The sequence below is a fragment of the Archocentrus centrarchus genome, chromosome 17 (assembly GCF_007364275.1).
Source record: "Archocentrus centrarchus isolate MPI-CPG fArcCen1 chromosome 17, fArcCen1, whole genome shotgun sequence".
NCBI lineage: Eukaryota > Metazoa > Chordata > Actinopteri > Cichliformes > Cichlidae > Archocentrus > Archocentrus centrarchus.
The window spans coordinates 10,935,184-10,950,818 of NC_044362.1; the positions used below are offsets into that span (position 1 = coordinate 10,935,184).

General features: G+C 40.4%; 2 protein-coding genes across 3 annotated transcripts; both read right to left on the reverse strand.

Annotated features, from left to right (window-relative positions):
- Positions 1-1,046: 1,046 nt before the first annotated feature.
- LOC115795561 (titin-like) lies at positions 1,047-4,827 on the reverse strand. Its single transcript, XM_030751537.1, has 7 exons — positions 4,767-4,827; positions 4,414-4,581; positions 4,198-4,319; positions 3,956-4,121; positions 3,632-3,747; positions 2,512-3,564; positions 1,047-1,202 (listed from the first exon to the last, which is right to left on the reverse strand). The coding sequence occupies exons 2-7, from the start codon at positions 4,523-4,525 to the stop codon at positions 1,047-1,049; spliced, it is 1,725 nt and encodes a 574-aa protein (XP_030607397.1). The 5' UTR covers positions 4,526-4,581; positions 4,767-4,827.
- A 3,021-nt stretch (positions 4,828-7,848) lies between these two features.
- Positions 7,849-12,293, reverse strand: LOC115796362 (profilin-2-like). Of its 2 annotated transcripts, none has more exons than XM_030752740.1 (3): positions 11,935-12,293; positions 10,615-10,807; positions 7,849-8,677 (listed from the first exon to the last, which is right to left on the reverse strand). In XM_030752740.1, exons 1-3 carry the CDS (start codon positions 12,061-12,063, stop codon positions 8,580-8,582), a joined length of 420 nt encoding a protein of 139 aa, XP_030608600.1. In that variant the 5' UTR covers positions 12,064-12,293; the 3' UTR covers positions 7,849-8,579. The 2 variants fall into 2 exon arrangements, with proteins under 2 accessions (XP_030608600.1, XP_030608599.1); XM_030752739.1 differs by having other exon boundaries at positions 7,854-8,352; positions 11,935-12,283.
- Between the last annotated feature and the right edge of the window lie 3,342 nt (positions 12,294-15,635).

Here is a 15,635-nt window from a genome sequence, read left to right on the forward strand (position 1 = left end):
AGTGCATGTTTTTGGAATGTGGGAGGAAACCGGAGTACCCGGAGGAAACCCACGCAAGCACGGGGAGAACATGCAAACTCCACACAGAGAGAGGGAGAGGCCTGGGCCAAGGTGGAATCGAACCCAGGCCTTCCAGATGGTATTCTAACTGTGAGGCAGCAGTGCTAACCACTACGCCACCACTTCATTATATTCAAATGGTGAACTACTTGAGTATGTTTAATATTGTGGCATTTACAGGCTTAATGAGAACACACTGATGTGTACCATAATAAATTCAGTGCACAGTGCCATTTGTCTGTTGTGCTCACTCATGCCAATGACCCTGCTATGAACCCACTGACATTTCTGATACAGCCATGAAAACACCACTTTGTCCTGAACACTCCCACATTCAACACAGCTCAATATTTTAAATATGAACATTTACAAACTGGGAGTCTGAATTATTTGACAAGTCAGTGTGAAAGTTCACACTTCATACTCATAAGATATTCAAGACTTCATTAGATATTCAACATGACAGTGCCAATAAAAGAAAAACACTAAAACGAGGAACTGAAATTTGAGCATACAGTGCGTGTGCGCGCGCACACACACACACACACGACCACTATTGATAAAAATGGGCAAATTCTATATGTCCATTTACAAGAATGGATCGATGCATATCCTGTTAAAGCAAAACTAAGCTAGACCAGCAGGTTCAAACAGCAGTGTACCTTCTGACTCTAAAAAGTGGATGTTGTGCCTCACTGTGTAAACTGATAACAGCAGCAAATAAAAAGGTTACCCTTGACTACCCATGTCACAAGAAATGATTTCTATACCCATCTACTCTTACACACGTTTTCCAGATATTTTGCACACTTGTTTCCAAACCAATGTGCAGCCCTCAGCTAAATAAGAATAAGGAATTAAAAAAAAAAAAAAAAAAAAAGTTCAGAGCGCAAGTTTTGGGTAGTTTGTTTCAACTGTTTATTCACATTGTTAGCCACTGCCCTTATTTCTGCTTCCAGATTGATGCTCCATCTGAAGGTGTTAGTTCAGTCCTGAAAGAGAGCATGAGTCCAAACAATGAGGCTGAAGAGTTCAACACTCAAACCTCCATCAACCACAACCTGCCGCTTAGTGGTCAGCTTCTGAGCTCCAAGCTTGAAACATCTTCTGATGAAAACTGGGTGGAATCCTGTCTCTGGAGCCTAAAGGAGTCAAGGACCTCCCGAGGTCTTTAAAGGATTTGTGGAATTTAGGATTTAAATGTGCTGCACCTACAGCTGATTTGTAGGGGGGAAACATAAGCGATGGGCCAGAATGCAACAGTAAACCTGAACTGCCATCATCATGGTTATCATTACTGTCACCATAGCTGACCGCACCAGACGAGGGACTGGGAATTCCTTCCTTCGACCATTTAGAGAGTTGATTCTTTTCCTGCAGGGGCTTTAAATTCAGAGGAGATTGACCTTTGCTGTTCTGATGTCTTGCAGGATTTTGTGTAACAAAATTTGCATCTAGATTCATGCCTCTGAAAAGCACTGAAGAATCAATGAAACTGTTGGGCTCCCTGCCTGGTGGGCCGTACTGCAGCAGCACATGATTTCCTGGCTCAGAATAGGAGTTTAGAAGCTGTTCGTGTTTGGAGTTCTTTGAGTTGCTCATAAATGGTTTAGAGTTTTTAGGGACAGCAGAGTTGTTGAAAGTAGGTACGAGAGCACGCTGAAGCCTGTAGAAAGGAACCATAAAATCATTAAGTTCCTTTCCAGGTTTATTTTGGTGCTGCTGTGAATTTTGACTGTTAGACATAAAATTAGGCCATGAGGGATTTTTTAAGTTCCCAGTCAGAAGCTGACTGTTTACCTGCATTGGGGACTCACTGTTATTCGGCTCATATTGCACCACTGGATTTACAGGGTCAGTACCTGTAGCTGGAGGTTTAGAGGGGTCTCTGTTGTATGCTTGGGGTTGGCTGTGTGGCAGATCCTTTTTTTGTTGTAAATATGGCCAGTGTGAATGTAGTGAATTAGGTGCAAGGCTACGGTAGAGCGGTGGTGCATGATGTGCAGTCCAGCTTGGATTACTGCCTTGCAGTGTAGCAGGGTTGCCATCTGCTGGCTGCAGATATGGTTGCTCTAAACTTCCAGATGAAAAGGGCTGCAGTGAAATAGGTGCAGAGGTATAAGATGTGGCAGACTGTGCTGTTGCTGCTTCTGATGGCTTTTGAGAAAGTCTCGCGGAGCCCACAGCAAACTCAAAATATGCAGCTGGAGGTAGAAATGACAGATCTGGATATAAGTGAGGCACACCCTTACTGCCAGGTTCAGCAGGAGTAATTTGGAGATGCTGATAAAAAGTAATCTGTGGGCAGCAGTCAGACAATCCAGAGGGGCAAAACTGTGGGCAGCACACAGGCTGCATATATGCAGAGCTGAGCTGAGGGCCTGTATCGTCATTATTAGTTTGTGGAATTGTAGAGTCAGGATATTTTTGGTCACTGTGTTTAGCTGTAACCTGTTGCTGCATATAGGTAGTAGAGGGAAATGTCACAGGCTGGAGCTGCTGTGGGTAGTAGAGCTGGTTAGAAAGGTGATCCATCTGGCCCTGCGGATGTCTGTGAGGAGGCTGTGTGCTTTGTTTTTCAATTGCATCAGTTTCATCATTTGTTCCAGTAGTTTTCTCAGATGGTTGACAAAGTTTGTACACTTCTTCCAAAAGAGTTTCAGTTCCTAATGCCAGAGCAGCATTTGGATCCATGGCCATCTGACTTTCAGGACACAAGTACATTTGTTGCTGTAGCTGGTACGGAGGGGCTTCAGGCTGTGGTGGCTGAGGAACAGTCGAGGGTTTTGTATCCAGCTGAATTTCAGGCTTTAGTTGGGGATAGAAGAAGAGTGGATGGGAAACTTGAACCTGGGCTTCAGGCTGTGGTGCCTCTGGCTTTTCAGGTAATTTTTGATATGCTGGGTGAGCTTCATTTATCTGTGGAAAAAAAGAAAATTGATGCAGGGGTTTCTTTTCTACGCTCTCAGGCTGGCTTGCAGGAGGAAATACAGGTTTCTGAAACAGACTGGGAAGCATATGTTCTTCAAACTCAGTTCCTGGTGGTTTAGTCGGTGGCTGTGTAGGGACAGTTTTAGGCGCAGGTGGTTGAGAATAAAAAGGGAAGAAATTTTGCCATCTTTTGTCTTTAGCAGTTTGGATAACTGAAGATGAAGCACGTCTAGGATTCACTGCAGGTACAGCAGGTGTATTGACTGGATTTGCAGAGTAAGGGTAAAAGAAAGTAGGGTAGAAGGGATGATCAGGACCCTCTGGCTCCTTATTTGGTATATTTGAGTTCTGAGGAAGACCTGGAAGTTGTGGGGCCTCCACCTTGGCAGGTTTTAAAGCTTGATGAGGATCACGCAGAAAACTGGGTGGATACACACCTTCACTTGGTGTTTCACTTTGCCATTCTGGGTTCTTTGCTGGGTTTTCTGTGTATTCAGGCTGAGCTGGTACCTCTGAGGGACAGGAAATTGCTGTCTCTCCATCTCCAGCTACTTCCAGAGTGTACAACCCATCCTGAACACAAATGCAAGTTATTCTTCCTCTTTAAAGGGAGAGAATGAAATAAATATGCACAACACACCTTTTTCTCCATGCAGGGTGTATAACGAGCAGAGATGACCACACCTTCAGGATGCTCCACCGTGCTGAACCCACATCTGTTTGAGGCCGTACTCAGTGGCTGCCAGTTACCATTCACTGTAAAATAAATTACAGGTGGGATCTCACCTCAAGGTTACCACTCTTAGTCATTTTAATTCCCTCCAATTAAAAAATTAGATGCCAAATCATTAAAGGTTAAAGGGAATTAAACTAGCCTTAAATGATGGTCAGAGGTAGGAGAGACAAGTAACTTAATTTGTGATTATTTGCTTTAAAAAAATAAAATTAAAAAGTACAAACATACATTTGACTTTAATATTCGAGACCGGCAGGGTCCACTCTGTTTTTATGAGCATGCCCTCAGTATTGCAGGTGACCACTGGAGGATTCAGTGACAGCGGGCTCATTAAAGGGCACGTCATCCTCACTGGCAGCCCCCACCAAAGCAGTGGGAGAACATAACTGCCCTCCTGAAACCAGCAAGAAAAACATTACAACTGAGTACGTGGTTAAAACGTGCAGTGCTGTCAGAACAAGGTGACCCACCTCAAGAGCAACAAAGCAACCATCATAAGGTGCAACTAAGACCAGATCTCTCTGTGTTGACCTGATGGTGTAACCACAGCTTGAAGGTAACTTGGACAGAGGCAAAGGAGACAAGTGGCTTCCTGGGAAAGAAGTTCATCAGAAGGGGTGAGGGTGTCAAAATAGTTACATGGAACTACGACACACTACTACACGAAATGTAACATAACTGCTTACCCCTGTCCACAAAAAGGAGAGATCCAGGGGTAGAAGCAGCATCATGAATCTGAAGCTTCATGGAGTCCAGCGTACATTCAACCTTTGGTTCCATCTTAAGGAGTCGCTCCATTGCTGCCAGGTCTGGCCCATCGTGCTGTCCATCTGGTTGGGTAGCCTCCCCCCAGGCTTCCAGAAATAAGGTTTGACATTAGTTCTAAAAAGGTATGCAGCTGTTTACTAGTGGCTCTAAACACTATGAACACAAAATCCTTTAAAAGCACAAGAGATCAAATGATATACATACATGCAAGGCACTAGATGTTGGAGTTTAATGCTTTTAAAATCTACGATTCATTTTAATTTGAACATACCCGTGTCTGCCTGGTAATCTGTTTCAACACCCGTGATGTTGTTCACAGTCTTGGTTCCACTGGGTTTAGGGCCTTGCAGCAGCTTTTGCCCAACTGAAATTCTCCCGTGATGCTGATGATCTTTAGCTCGACTTTGGATGAGCAGTGAGTTTCCATCTAATTTATCCAGTGTCTGCCTTGTCAGTCTTGCACAGTGACAAAACAAAAAAAGCCCAAAGAACAGTAAAACCTTAACGCCCCTGCTCTCTCTACACGCCATTGGAACAGAGGAAAAAGTACTGCACTCAGGCAAACTGCTCCAGGACTGTACCACAAAAACTGATTGGTCCTCTTAGCGTGTGGTGCTAAACCTGATCCCAATTTTGACTAATCAAAAGGCTAACCACAACAGGTGGTGCCAATGGTGCAGTTAAGGGCGAGAGGTCAGTCTGTGGCCCTGATAGCAGTGTAGAACAAACCAATATTAACAACCAGCCTGCTGCCATTTTTCTAGCAGGACTTTCTTCCTGGTTAGTTTCCCTTTGGCTGTTGATGCCACTCACATTTTAACCTTCAAATCAGGTTTATCGACAACTAGAATCTTTAGCACACATCCCAGGTTTGTTTGTTTTAGTTGAGAGTCCTACATCAGAGTCATACCTGATGAGTGACTGACCAAAAAAGATGACTTGGCTTAAGGTGAACAAAAAATAAGTAATGTTTTATACAATCCCACTGTAAATAATGGTTTCATCTTGACTACCCTGATTAAAATGATTCGGCTTTGCTGCTGTGCACTAAATATGGAAGACTAAAAGGCTGAAAGGTAGCCTTAAGTAATGGTATTCAAGTGGCAGTATAATTTATGGTAATATTACTCTTCTACAGCCCGTTTGACAGCCAATTTTCTCAAGATTAATAATTGCTTTCAGACTTTTAGTCACTTCATTTGAATTTGTTTAAAACATTTTTGATGCTTTCACTGAGCCTGTATACTTTAAATCTACAAGAAATGCCTTTAAAATTCAAAACTCCACTGCAATAATAAATTACACATGCATTATGTTGGTGTCCCTTTCTACTTTATTCTTGTCCAAGAATAAAGCTTCTCTGGTAGTGGTCGTCCTGTTTCCAAATAAGTCTGAGAAAATATGCTTCACATGTTGCATATGAAATCTATTCTATATCACAGCCTTAAGAACATGTATGTAGTTTTAATTGCTCAGAACAAACTGATGATGTGAGACAGAAGATGAGAAACTGGGTTAAGAAATGATGGGGTTTTTACAGGGTTTAATGGAGCTGTGGTGCCCAGTTTATCCTTTGGCTCCATCACTTCTTCTTTCCTTTGGTGAGATTTGAAAGCAATTCAATCCGATCAGCACCCATATCCTACTGAGATTGTTAAAGTTTTCTGATTATGTTTTTGTTTTTACCTTTAAAAGTTTTTTCTGGGCCAAGCACAATCAAAGCAATTTCCCCTTAATGGCAGCCTGTAGTATATTGTATTTCCTTTAGATTTCAGCAGCTAAACACCTCAGTGAGCTTATTTCTAGGATTCAGCACATGCTCCCATTAAAGAGTGGGATGTGATAGTTCACACATGAAGTCTTGAAGTAGTGCTTTCCTGTTTGATCATAAGATCTAGGTCAGTGTTTCCCCAATCCAAGTATATACTGTTGCTAATTCAGTGTATCATTAGCACAATAAATTCAAAGTGACCCAATTACAGCTATAATTGCTAAATCTCTTGATTTAGTCCACGTAAACTCGAACTGATGAGGCAGCAGACCGAACATACCAGCTTCCCCTCTGGTTGGAATAATGTTTATTTGATGTCTGTAAACAAGACGTCTCATCGATCCATGGCATTTGAAACAGATGATTTTGTGGGAGTAGGAATTTCCAACTCAAAGAAAAAGGGACAAAATATTCCAAACTTATTTTTCCTGTTGTTTTAATTCTGTACATATTCCACAAAGTCTGGAGATTACTGATGCCAAAATATCCCTTAGGAAAGTGCCATTAAAAGTTACTTCTTGCTGGGGCAGCAGTTAAAAATCCAACTTGTAGTAGCAACAGATCATCAGATATTGATTTTTATGGCACAGAATACACAGTTATTCTCAGAAAATTTTTCACAAGACAACTTACAAATGTTCTTATTCCAACCAACACCATTTTCAATATGTTTAGTGTACACAGCATCTTTTTTTTTTTCTTTTAAATATACTTCTACGTACCGTACTATGACAATTTGTGAATACACCTTTGATGACTAAAGCACAAGGCAAATAATTCCAAGGCGCTGGAGCCCAACGGCCTCGGTTTACAGTCAAAATGCATTCATACTGTAGTACAATGACATTTCAGTTTCATCGGTTAATGAACAAGAAGTTAGCAACAAATCAATTAGTGATGAGAAGTTTAAGTAGTGTTGAAGTCTAAAGAAGCAGTTACATGTTTTACAGTCTTCTCAAGTAGGCGTCTTAATGATTTACAGTCAACAGGTGATGCCAACAATCATCCATCAGAATAAGCTGAAGTAATTCTGAGAACCCTTTTATACTGACAATTGGTCCAAAGGGGGGGGGGGGGGGGGGTACTTCACACGTGTGTGTATGTAGTGATTTTACAGCAAAAATTTACAAATAGCAGGAGATGACTAACGTCTCAGAGGTCACAGAGGTGGAATGTCCGCCGAGCCTCAGATGTAGTGAAGTATGACGACAACCTCGGTAATGGTGACCTTACACAACAGCCCAACACCACATCATTAACTTTTAAGACCACATTCAGGTACAACAGCAAAAAGCATGTGATGGAGGGGTGAAGAAGCTGTGGTAGAGGGCGGCGAATTGGTACACACATACAGGACTTTGTCAGAGGAAGTTTGTCATTTCTTTAATGGAGGCAGATGAGAAGATGGTTTTGGCTGGAATACTGCATTAGGACAGAGAGGGAGTGGGGCTGGGATCTGAGTGTTAAAGAGTATGCATGCAACTTTTAAATGCCCACATGCTGATAAAAATAAAATAACCCAGCATCTTTTAGTAATGCTCAAAAAAAAAAAAAAAAAAAAAAAAAAAAAAAAGAAAGAAAAGAAAAAGAAAAAAAAAAGCATAACTATACAAACTGTCACCACCATTACATATGTACTTCCTTTTTAATATTAGCCACTTGCTGCAGTGAATGTTATACAAGGCGAGTCCAAATTTGTTGAACAATTTTATTACACTTTGCAATCTTTTTTTGCACATTTGTGGTTAATAAACATTTCAATGAACATGCCATTACTGTAGTGTCAGAAACTGAAGTACAATGTTAAAGTGGGGAACATTTAAAAAAAATATATATAAGGGAGGGGGAGTTAAGCAAACAAAAGGTTGTGTATAAAAGTAGACTGGATAGGAAGTAACACTGTATGCCACCTAATCCTGGAAGTAGTGTCAACACAATATGGTGAGTGGTAGTGAGCTGCTAAGGTGACGAACGGGTGGAGAGGTTGCTCAATATCCAGACTTCCTCAGGTACTCAGCCATTGCATGTGCTTTCTTGTTAAGATTTCCACCATGGACCGCCTCCTTTCCCATGACTATAACCAATACTGGAGCACACAAGGAAAAAAAAGAGAAATGAACAGAATTGAAGAGTCTTCCCCCCCCCCTACAGGATGGATGGGGGGGGGAAACAAAGGTGATACAGCATCTTACCACTCTTCATTGCTATTAAAAGTTTCCAAGACATTTGACTGCTTTCAGGAGAAATCTTAACAGCAATATTTCTTTTCTCTTCTTTTTGTCCCTCAATTTTATCTAAGTGAGCTTGAAAACATTAAAACCCTGAATCCCTCAAGTATTTTGCCATTGAGTAAGCCTTCTTATTCAAGCCGCCTCCATGGACCCCCTCCTTGCCCATTACAAGAACCAAAACTGGAAGAGAAAGAGATAGAAAAGAGACAGTTAAGAAAAGAGGTAAAAGAAAAGCAGTAAAAGTGTTTCCCACACACAGGTTTTAGTCAGGCGAGCCATTCAGTTATATTAACAGCTGCCTAAATATATTTGATAAGTGTTTTAAGCATTTTTATTTGCTTTTCTTTATCAGTCGACACCATCTCTAATCAATACTAAAAAGTTTATGTGCTCTTATTTTGAGAGTTCAGTTGCTGATAACCAGCAAGCAGCCATTCACCTACAGCTGGGAGCTGCAGGCCCTGCTCTGAGCTGAAGGGTCACGCCTACCAGAACCTGCAGCAGGTGGAGATCTGGTTTATGTGCTGCTACACCGAGCTCACTGAGGTTGCAGAGAACAACGTGGACTAACAGCTACAGGTCCAAACAAAAAAATTAAAAAAAAAACTTAAAAAAAAAAAAAAAACTATGGCGTTCATCCCCAGAGCTGAAGATACAGCTGATAATATTGTGCAATGATTTACAGCAAAAAAGTTCATTTAAATATCTGCTGCAATTTAAATATTTGCAGAGTGGAGACAGTCACTTAAGACAGCACATCCTACTTTTACCATGGCTGTGCACACACATACTTATCCCCCACTATAAATTGAATATAACTCTGTGGAAAACTGTGAGAAATGTGACATTAAGGATATTCAACTGCGACGCTCACAGGGCTGTGTGCAGGTTTATTACCATTATACATGTTGCCAACTGGCACAGTACAGCCTCGACACATTTCCTGAACCACTGAACCCTGGATTCTAACCTGCCAAATTCAGTAACCAAATATTCTAGTTTATCACATGCTTTGTTAGCGAGCGAACGCTCGATGGATGAGTGAGCCATTTCCTGCACAGTCCTGGTCTTCCAGTGCACATTTGAATATCAGTGATCTTTTTTTTTTTTGGTGCTGTGACAACTCACTGCAGGAATATCAGTGCACTTGATAAGTCCAGGCAGCTTCTGCTGACCTCCGCTTTCACCAACAAACCAGATGTACCTCATTAAAGGTGCCAGGGGATTTAGGATTGAACTGTTCTTTTGAGAGTATTGGCCCTTTGTACTAAAGAAAACTATTACTGGAAAATAAAGACACTAAAGTGCACTGTACCTTCCATACAGTTAAGTCTGTAGTATCTCAATGCATGTGTTGGAATTAAATGTGTGCATCTGTTCTTTGACTCCTCAAGTGGGGTACAACATGCAGAGCAGTAGAGTAACAGGTGGAAAAAAGAAGTGTGGAAAACAGTAAATTAAGATACTCTGGTTTTCATTGCAAATCAGTGTTTCTCACCTCAACATTTGGCAGCACACTAAAGTCATTTTTAAAAACAAGTGATTCTCACATGAGAAGTGATTTAAAAGTATTCAAGTTAGTTGTAAGATATAGGTGTGTACAATGCCAGACTGCAGCCAATTAATCATAGGTGTCAGATCCCAGCTTCAGTGAGAAACACTGAACAATACCAGACACTGAGGACCACAAAGGCAACCAGTAAGGAGTAGGCAAACCCTGGCTTACATAAACGTACTAATCTTGTTTTAAGTGTCCAAAATCTGTAACTTGAGTCAAAGATGCTAAAGAGCATGATTTTTTTTTTAGGAGACAAAAGATTTTATCATCAAATAACTATTTCAAAAGTTATGTATCAGTTTCTGACTTTTATATAATCAGACAACTAATTAAGAAAATAAACTTAATTAAATATTGCAAGAAATTGTCCCTTTAGTACTGCAGATAAGTTTGTACATCCTACAGATCCTATTCTTGCTCACGTATGGATCACTGCATAACTGTGAGGAAAGGAAGTGATCATATGCTGAAAGAGAATGAGCCTGACAAATCTAATTTGAGGTATCTCATAAGCAGCAGTCTGATCACTGCAGGAAGGTAAACCGTAATATGCCTTTACCTTTGCCAGCTCTTCCCACAGAGATATTGTATGTAGGTTCTCCTCCTTGGCTCTTTGTCCTGATGTCCATTGTCCAGTCCCCCTCATCCTGGAGGCTGTCTCTGAGGACTGAACACTTCTTTGAGCCCAGAGTGAGACCGCTGGTATAAAAGGTCTCCCTGTCCTTACCGATAAGGACGTCTATTTCCTGAGACTGAAAGAGTGCAGAAAGCCACAAGATTGGGTTCATGTTAGCACATTTTTTAAATCTGGAGGATATGACTAACAGTTACATTGCAAGCATAAATCCCATTTCAAATAATGCAATATTAAATAGTAGATTAGCTTTAATAAAGGACTTAAATACACAACAATTGAATTTTTTTGTGAACTGCACATCTTAATTTCCTTCTTTATAAACACCACCTATTCATGCATCAGAAGCACCTGCTTATTAATAAAATAAATAACATGACAATTTGGTGCTTCTCCTTGTAAATTCTTCATCTAATTCTGTTCTGGTAGAGAAAATTATATAGGCCTCAAGTATCTAATTTTTAGAAAGCTACTGAGCAAAGTAAGAATTAGATCATCCTGGCACCTGTCGTGCGTGATAAAACCGCGGGATTAGGCATTAGAAAAAAAAGAAGTTAAAGCCATCCTAACACACCCTATCCCCAAACCAGGCAATAATATGATCGGGCATCCTCTGTCTGCAGTCACTAGCGGAAGTAAAGCAGCGCCTATGCGCCGGTCCACCTCTCATGCCATCCCTCTGAATGAATTAAAACCGCGCACTCCCATTAAAAGACGAGCATTTATAAAAGCACTTCTTTCTGGCTCGCATTGATAACACTGCGGGCTGAACCAAACGCCACACATTAGCCTTTTTCCAGCACAGGTAGCCGGTACAGCAGCAGCTTAAAGTTAGCTAATCAATGCAAGCGTGTACACAAAAGCATGCACGCTCCCTTCAATCAGACACCGTCTACTCACTAGTCTGAAATAAGCCAGGGTTGGTTCTTTTCTCCTTATTTTTGATTACTGACAGAGAGTACGACATAATTATATATTTGTACGTGCAAGCCATAATATGAGAAGTCCTCTCCGATCCACACGAGGTCTAATCCCAACGTTTCCTCAGCAAGAAAAAGCCGACACAGGCCACTGATGAGCAGGCTAGCTAGCCCAGGAGCTAGCTCGGTACGGTTAGCTCGTTAGTCGCTCAGAGGTAACGGTTTCTGCGCCTCTCAGTGCGGTGCGCGTCTGCGGGACACATACCCATTACTGTCAAACGAAACCACACTCTCGCCCCCCAGCTAGCTCATTTTGCCTTCTTACCGTGATATTGTTGAAAGTACCGCCGGCATGTGCTGCCCAAACATATTTGGCGTCCGTATACCCAACAATGGCGCTATCCTGACAGCTGCCATCGGCCATCAGGTTTTCCACGTAGCTTTGCCAAGACATTTTCAAGAAACTGATGCTATAAGTATTTTTAATTTTTTTTTTTTTAAACTACAGCTTTCAGAGTATGGTCGCCAAATAAGAGGCAAGACAAAAAATGAAAGAAACCCCCCGCAGGCCAATTTAGAGTCTCCAATCTAACCCACACTTCGACGTTGAGCAACGCGAAGGCTGGGGCAGCAAAGAAAGCCAGGGCAGTGAGGCAGCGGCTGGGTGTAGTCCGTATCAGATCACTCCGCACAATGAGCTCCCTGGCGCTTTTAAGGCAGCAGGCGGCGGAATAAAGAGGGACTTATCAGCTCAGCCAAGAGTCAAGTCTGAGGGAATGCCGGGATGGAGATTTACTGATTCTTTCATTAACTTAAAGTGTTTCCCCTGTTGTAGGGGTGAGATGACAAAGACCGGTACAGCAGACACTGTGTGGGGCTTTTACCCGCAGTGCACACACAAAAACAGCATTTGCTCAGATGCACGTGTCTGATGGATTTCACAGTTGTTTTCACACCTAACGCTAATCCTTTATAATATTAGTACTTATAATCTACACTGACACCCACTGTGTTAGGTACACCTGTTCAGCTGCACGTTATTGCAGATATCTAATCAGCCAATCACATGGCAGCAATTCAGTGCATTGTGGTCGAAATGACCTGCTGAAGTTCAACCCGAGCATCAGCTTTGAGGAAGAAAGGTGATCTTAAGTGACTTTGAGTGGCATGGTTGTGTCTGTATTTCAGAAACTGCTGATCTACTGAGCTTCTCCCACACAACCATCTCTGGGGTTTATAGTAAATGAAGAAAATATCCAGTGTGCAGCAGCCTTGCTGATGCCAGAGGGCAGATAAGGATGGCCAGACTGCTTTGAGCTGATAGGAAAGGAACAGTAACTCAAATAGCCAGTCATTACAACCGAAGTGTGCAGAAGAGCATTTCTGAAGACAACACATTGAACCTTGAAGTAGATGAGCTACAGCAGCAGAAGACCACACCAGGTGCCACTCCTGTCAACTAAGAAGAGAAAGCTGAGGCTACGGTTCACAATGACTCACTAAAATTAGACAACAAAAGATTGGAAAAACATTGCCTGGTCTGATGAGTCTTGATTTCTGCTAGAACATTCAGATGGTAGGGTCAGAATTTGTGGAGGATATTTTCCAAGCATAATATGGGCCGATTAGTACCAACTGAGCATTGTTTAAATGCCACAGCCTATTTGGGTATTGTTGCTGATTATGTCCATCCCTTTATGGCCACAGTGTGTCCATCTTCTGATGGTTGCTTCCAGCAGGATAACACATCATGTCAAATAATCTCAGACTGGTTTCTTGAACATGACAGTGAGTTTATCGCACTCAAATGGCCTCCACAGTCACCAGATCTCAATCCAAATAGAGCACCTTTGGGAGTTCGTGGAACAGGAGATTCACATCATCATGGATGTGCAGCTGACAAATCTGCAGCAACTGTGTGATGCTATCACGTCAATATGAACCAAAATCAGAGAAATTTATATATATATATATATATATATATATATATATATATATATATATATGTGGCACACACGCATTACCATATTGAGATTACGAGATTAGGACTATTTTCCATTTACACTGTTAAGCGTGAACCCTAACCCTAACCCCAGCCCTATTCCTGAATCCCATGTTTTGCAGAAAAGGAAAAAAATATATAATAAAATAAAAATAATAACTTGATTTAATCTTTGGTTTTTGCCTTTTAACTTTTTCTGATAGCACAGGATTAGTTTATTTAGTTAAGTATTTATTTAAGCTACTTAGGGCCTTTGCAATAATCTTTATTGAATGTTTTTAGAGTTATTGAATGTTTTTATTGGGTTTAGGCACCTTAAGGATTGCTGCTCAGTTTCGTTGCACTCCAGTACAATGACAATAAAAGCTATCTATCTATCTAGTCACAAACAAATACTTAAACCTAACATTAATTGTTTAATTATATTACTTATTATTATATTATTTAAGCTTAGAGAGCAATAAGACTCTGGAATAATCTTCTACTTGATATTTGTACTGCAAAGTCTATACAGTCACTTAAAACTCACCTTTTTATTTTGGCTTTTAATTCAAGCTCAGTTTGAGTCCCATCAGGTTTTATGTTGTGGTGTCTTTTGCTTTAGTTTGTAATTAGTCATATCTTTTTCATTTGTTTTTATGTTTAACTCTATTTATTTATTGATCTGTGGATCTATCTCACTAATTTTGTAACTAACTTGTAAAGCATTTTGGTCAAACTTGTTGTTTTCAGATGTGCAATAGAAATAAAAAAAGGGCAACATGAATGTCCAAAAAACAAAAACATATTTAATCTTAAATACTTTTTATTGGATCCCCATCCTATTTTTTTTTTTGGGGGGGGGGGGGGTATAATTATTATTGGCATTATGATTATTTTTTAAATAAAACTAACCAGTATTTAACCACAACAAATAAATGTACCTGGTTTAAAGCACATTGTAGAAGAAGCCCATTCCCTCTTGTAAAAGAAAAACATAAATGGCTGCACCATATCTTCTATTCAAAGTGATTAAAAACACACACACAAGCATCTCTCAGTATACCAGCCCAACAGGAAGTGCCACAGAGTCAGAGGATGCAGAGCCTAATGCACATCAGCATATGTTATTCTGTTAGTCCAATCCTTAGGACCTAGTTACACTGTTTTAATAACAGACAGGTTTTCATTACTACACTGTTATTACTACATCTGTCATAAAACAGCCATTACTTCATATAAGCCAAGTGAGACGGTGAAGGGTTCAAGGTTCACGCAAAATCACCAAAAAAGGAAAGAGAAGGGCCTCTTTGAATTCAAAACTCACTCCTTGGCCGCCAGGGGCAGTGTTCTCTATGATTTGGGCTCGTGGCCGGTCCAAAGACTGAAACACAGTTATTTTGCCTATTTGAGAAATGTAAAGTTTCATATGAAGTAAACACACAAAAACTGAAACAGGAAGCATTCTGATTAGTTCTTGATTATATAGTTTTTATATAATATTTTAACTTTTTTAAATTTACACATATAGCTTATGAGTATGCATATTTTCCCTATTACTTTATAACACAACAAAAAAGAACACAGTCTTTTTTTTACTTTTTAATGGTTTTAATTTTTTTGATTCAGCTGATCATCAAATAAGGCATATTCTGACTCATGCAGGCTGCTGTAACACCCCACAAACAGCAAACTAAGGCCAGATGTAATTGAAAAACCTTTACAGTATAAGAAAAAAGGTTAAATATTATAAATGCATCTATCTATTGTGTTTTATATTTATCTGTCTTAGTCAACTAGGCTAATAATAAGATAAAATGCATTTCGCAGGTTCCCATAATCCAAAGTAATCAATGAAATTGCTCTTTTCCCCTGGATAGTGACAAATAGAACCTAAATAGTTAATCAATCAACTTGTTGTGCTAGCACTACTAGTAGAGTAGTACTACCGAGACAATGACATCGGCAGTCTCAGAAAATATACTATCCAAGGTCTTTTTTACTCTGCCTATGCGTGAAGCATGATTATATTTTTTCGGGGGCGC